This window comes from Athene cunicularia (genome assembly GCF_003259725.1).
Source record: "Athene cunicularia isolate RWA chromosome 12 unlocalized genomic scaffold, athCun1 chr12_part1, whole genome shotgun sequence".
In the NCBI taxonomy this organism is placed as follows: Eukaryota; Metazoa; Chordata; class Aves; order Strigiformes; family Strigidae; genus Athene; species Athene cunicularia.
In genome coordinates, this window is record NW_020799116.1 from 7,199,061 (window position 1) to 7,202,544 (window position 3,484).

General features: G+C 36.7%; 1 protein-coding gene across 2 annotated transcripts in view; it reads right to left on the reverse strand.

Moving 5' to 3' along the window:
- Positions 1–480: 480 nt before the first annotated feature.
- Positions 481–3,484, reverse strand: part of SUCLG2 (succinate-CoA ligase GDP-forming beta subunit) — a 136,796-nt gene continuing 133,792 nt past the window's right edge. The window contains exons 11-12 of one of the 2 annotated variants that reach the window (XM_026857699.1): positions 2,347–2,489; positions 481–2,304 (exon numbers count right to left, since the gene is read on the reverse strand). In XM_026857699.1, coding sequence (XP_026713500.1) covers positions 2,374–2,489 — 116 coding nt within the window. In that variant the 3' untranslated portion in view covers positions 481–2,304; positions 2,347–2,373. Of the gene's footprint in view, positions 2,308–2,346; positions 2,490–3,484 lie in introns of both variants that reach the window. The other variant, XM_026857698.1, reaches the window with a different exon arrangement.

The following is a 3,484-nucleotide window of genomic DNA, read 5'->3' on the forward strand; positions in this document are numbered from 1 at the left end:
TTACACATTTCCATACACAGAGAAATGACCCACGCAAATAAAAGAAACCAGTCCACATCGCCACACCAAGCAAGCTGAACACAGGGAGAGCCTCTGGTTACAGAGACCAAACAGTGCCTTGGCGCAAGCGAAACACCAAATGTTCAGGAAATACAGACACAGAGCTTGTGAAATTTTCCATATGACATTTGAAAATTAAAAGTTATACTGTCCTATTCTGTCCACGGATTAAGAGGAATAAAACTTGTATGTACTGTCATTAGCCTATGTATAAGAAAAGATACGTCTAGAAATAAAAAGATCCACTTTTTTAGATAAAAAGCACATATATAACAGAATACCGGTGTTACCCAACTGAAACTAAATTCCTATGCGTTTGATTTCACTCACCTGTAATAAACTGCTGAATGGAAGAACGGAGAATACAACAGAGAAACAATTCTCTGTTCTATAGAAAGGACAAATTCATTAAATGGGTTCATTTTCACATTTATTTGATGAAGTGGTGTACATAGCATTAATCTTTGCAGAGTAATAATCATGTACACAGACAATGAATGGTTTTGAGACCAGAAGTTCGATACACAGTGTGCGACATCATTGAATAAACAGTTCTTCCACAGAATGCTTCTATTTCCAGTATTAAAATATATAAAATAGAGTGTGACTTTTTAATTTGTTGCAGTGAGGTAAACATTTTTTCCTTCAAAGCAGTGTGCTTCTATGCACCTTTACGAGAACTGCTAACGATACCTTTCTCCTTCATTCAGTCAATAAGTACATACCTAGTGGTGTATTTATTGCTGTTCTAATGGTCATACATTTTTTCCTTGAGCAATATGTAGAGAAAGGAATGGAGAAGAAAAAGCCTACAGTAATTGATGATAGCAACCCATCTATACTATTTGTGTCAAGAGCCAGAGATTAGTGCAGATAAATTATTTTGAATGTAACAGTTTTAATGGAAATGTCAAGAAAAATTTATTTACATTTTTCTAAGCAGAACACGGTATTGATTAGAGCTGCTCAAAAATCACAATTAAGAATTTATTAGACAAATTTTTACCTCTCTGCCCATTTACAAGACCAGATCATAATATGCACTCATTTGGTCATTGTTCAAATTTACTGATGATTTTCAGCATGTAATTCCTGGGCTGAGTGAGATTTGTACCGAATTCTTTAGTTACACAAGCCATTTGCTATTGCCTTCTGTTCCCTGAATGAATGATCTGTGTAACTAACAGCTTGAATTTCAACTGTTACAAAAGAATATATAATCGAAATAAATCTCGGTCAATATCTGAGTACTGAAACTTTTTTTTTTTTCTCTCTTGTATATAGTTTTACTGATGCCTGAGAAATTAAACACTAAAAATTGAAATGTTCATTTGCGTTTTACTCCCAATAAATCAGAAATGGGTTTTGGAAGTTAAATCAATTGAAGAATACTCCATGCTCCTGACAGAAAACTGCTTTAGGTTCTCATTTTATTTTAAAACCTCACAGAAGTGACATACTCATGAAAGAGGTTATCTTAAAAAGTTAGCAGCCATTTTCTTACTGGCAAACACATCCTCCTAGAACTCTCTGTATGGCACTGTTACACCTAGAAATACTGCACCTTATTTCCAAAAACTAGAAAATAAAATGAATCACATTTGGCCGGTTTATAGGCACAGTATAAGAATGGAAGGTGTTTCCACTACCAACTATTCAATCCCTTTTCCTGTTGTGAGGTATACTTTGGCATCTACAAAAGAAAATAATCTTAAGGCAAAATGTGTGATTTCTAAAAAAGAAAATAAACATTATTCATTTGAATAAAAATAGATATTGCCAGCACACTTTTTTACATTATTGTAAAATTCCATAAAAAATATAAACCATTATTAGTTTGATGACTCTTTACAATATAAAAAAATGAATGAAAATACTGTGAAATAGGTGAACTACGTATGTTTGATTGAAGAACAATCCTGCTAATAGAAGTCAATTATTAATTACTGTATTTTATCATGAGTTTATCAGTGACAATTTTGGAAGAAAAGCAGAGAGAGAGCTTTATGAAGTGAAGTATTACTTATTACAATTCTGAGTAACAAAATTACCAAAATCAGATGAAGACATACAAACTTCTCAAGAATGTAGCTGCAAAATTTCTGAAGCCTAACTTGCAAGCCTATGGCCGGAGTTTGCCATGTATCACAAATTAAGTCCACCAACACTGATGACTGTTTAAAAAGACTCCACTAATCCTCTCCAAAACACCAACAGGAATGACATCTTGTGAAACACACACACACACACACACACACACACACACACACACACACACACACACATATTCCATGAGAATACTCTTCCGAGTTGTTATTTTTTGGCCACACTAGCCACTGCTTTCTTTGCTGCATCCTCAAGGTCATTTGCAGACGTGATGGGGAGCCCACTTTCATTCAGAATACGCTGGGCTTCATGAACATTTGTTCCTAAAAAAGAACATTGCCTATAATTAGTAATTAATATTAATGAGCAAATGAGCATCTTCTATTAAATCTCTATAAAAGTAGCTAATGCTTCAAACTACCCATCAGTTTAACAACAGATTCAAGGAGTGGTTTATACTGAGCTAAGAAGGCGGCACTCTTAATTTCAGTGACAACTGACAGACAATGCAATCCGATAATAGCACTGGATTCCACAAGAGGGGCTCTGTGGAGATTAGAGGGTCAGTCCAACATTCACCAGAGTCAGTAGGGACATCCAGCAAGAGCAGTGGATAATGGACCACACATCAGGCCTTTAAGACACTCTCAAGATTTAACACAATTAGCAACAATCAGCTACAGTTAATCACCAGTCAGCAAATCAACAATAACTAAAATTCCCCCATGTTAACTGAAAGCTGCAAAATGGGCTATGGAAAAGCACAGATTTGGGTAATCCTGCAAATCTAGCTGCTTTTGAGCTGCTCTTCCAATATGCTTTCTTGTATTTCTGCTAAAAAGGGGGAACATCAGAGATCTCCGAGGCATTCAGCATGACACTGTTCCCTCCTCTGCTGCTGCACTTCATTAGCCCACATCGAAGGAGACTGTGCAGTACAAATGCGCCATTTTGTATATAAAAAGCTCAAATTTAGTCAATAGACTGCATGCACAGTAAAGGAAAAGAAATCCAAAATGAAAAAAAAAAAAAAAAGGTATTTCCGCCCTGTTCACACTTGTATAAAAGACAAGCGCACCACCTTCCCGTTTACTCTCGCTCGTTCTTTTTGGAAAACAAACTGAAAACCTGAATTCTCCAGATGTTTCTCCAGCAAAGGCAAGTGACAGTTTTGATCGCGGATATGCTCACCGAGGAACACGGGAGTCAGACATCCCGCTGGGGAAGGGGAATCCACACCTGGGGATCGCACACTGGTCACAGGCACAAGGCCCGGAGCTGATCCTCTTTAGGAGACATCCCCCCCCCCCAATCAAGT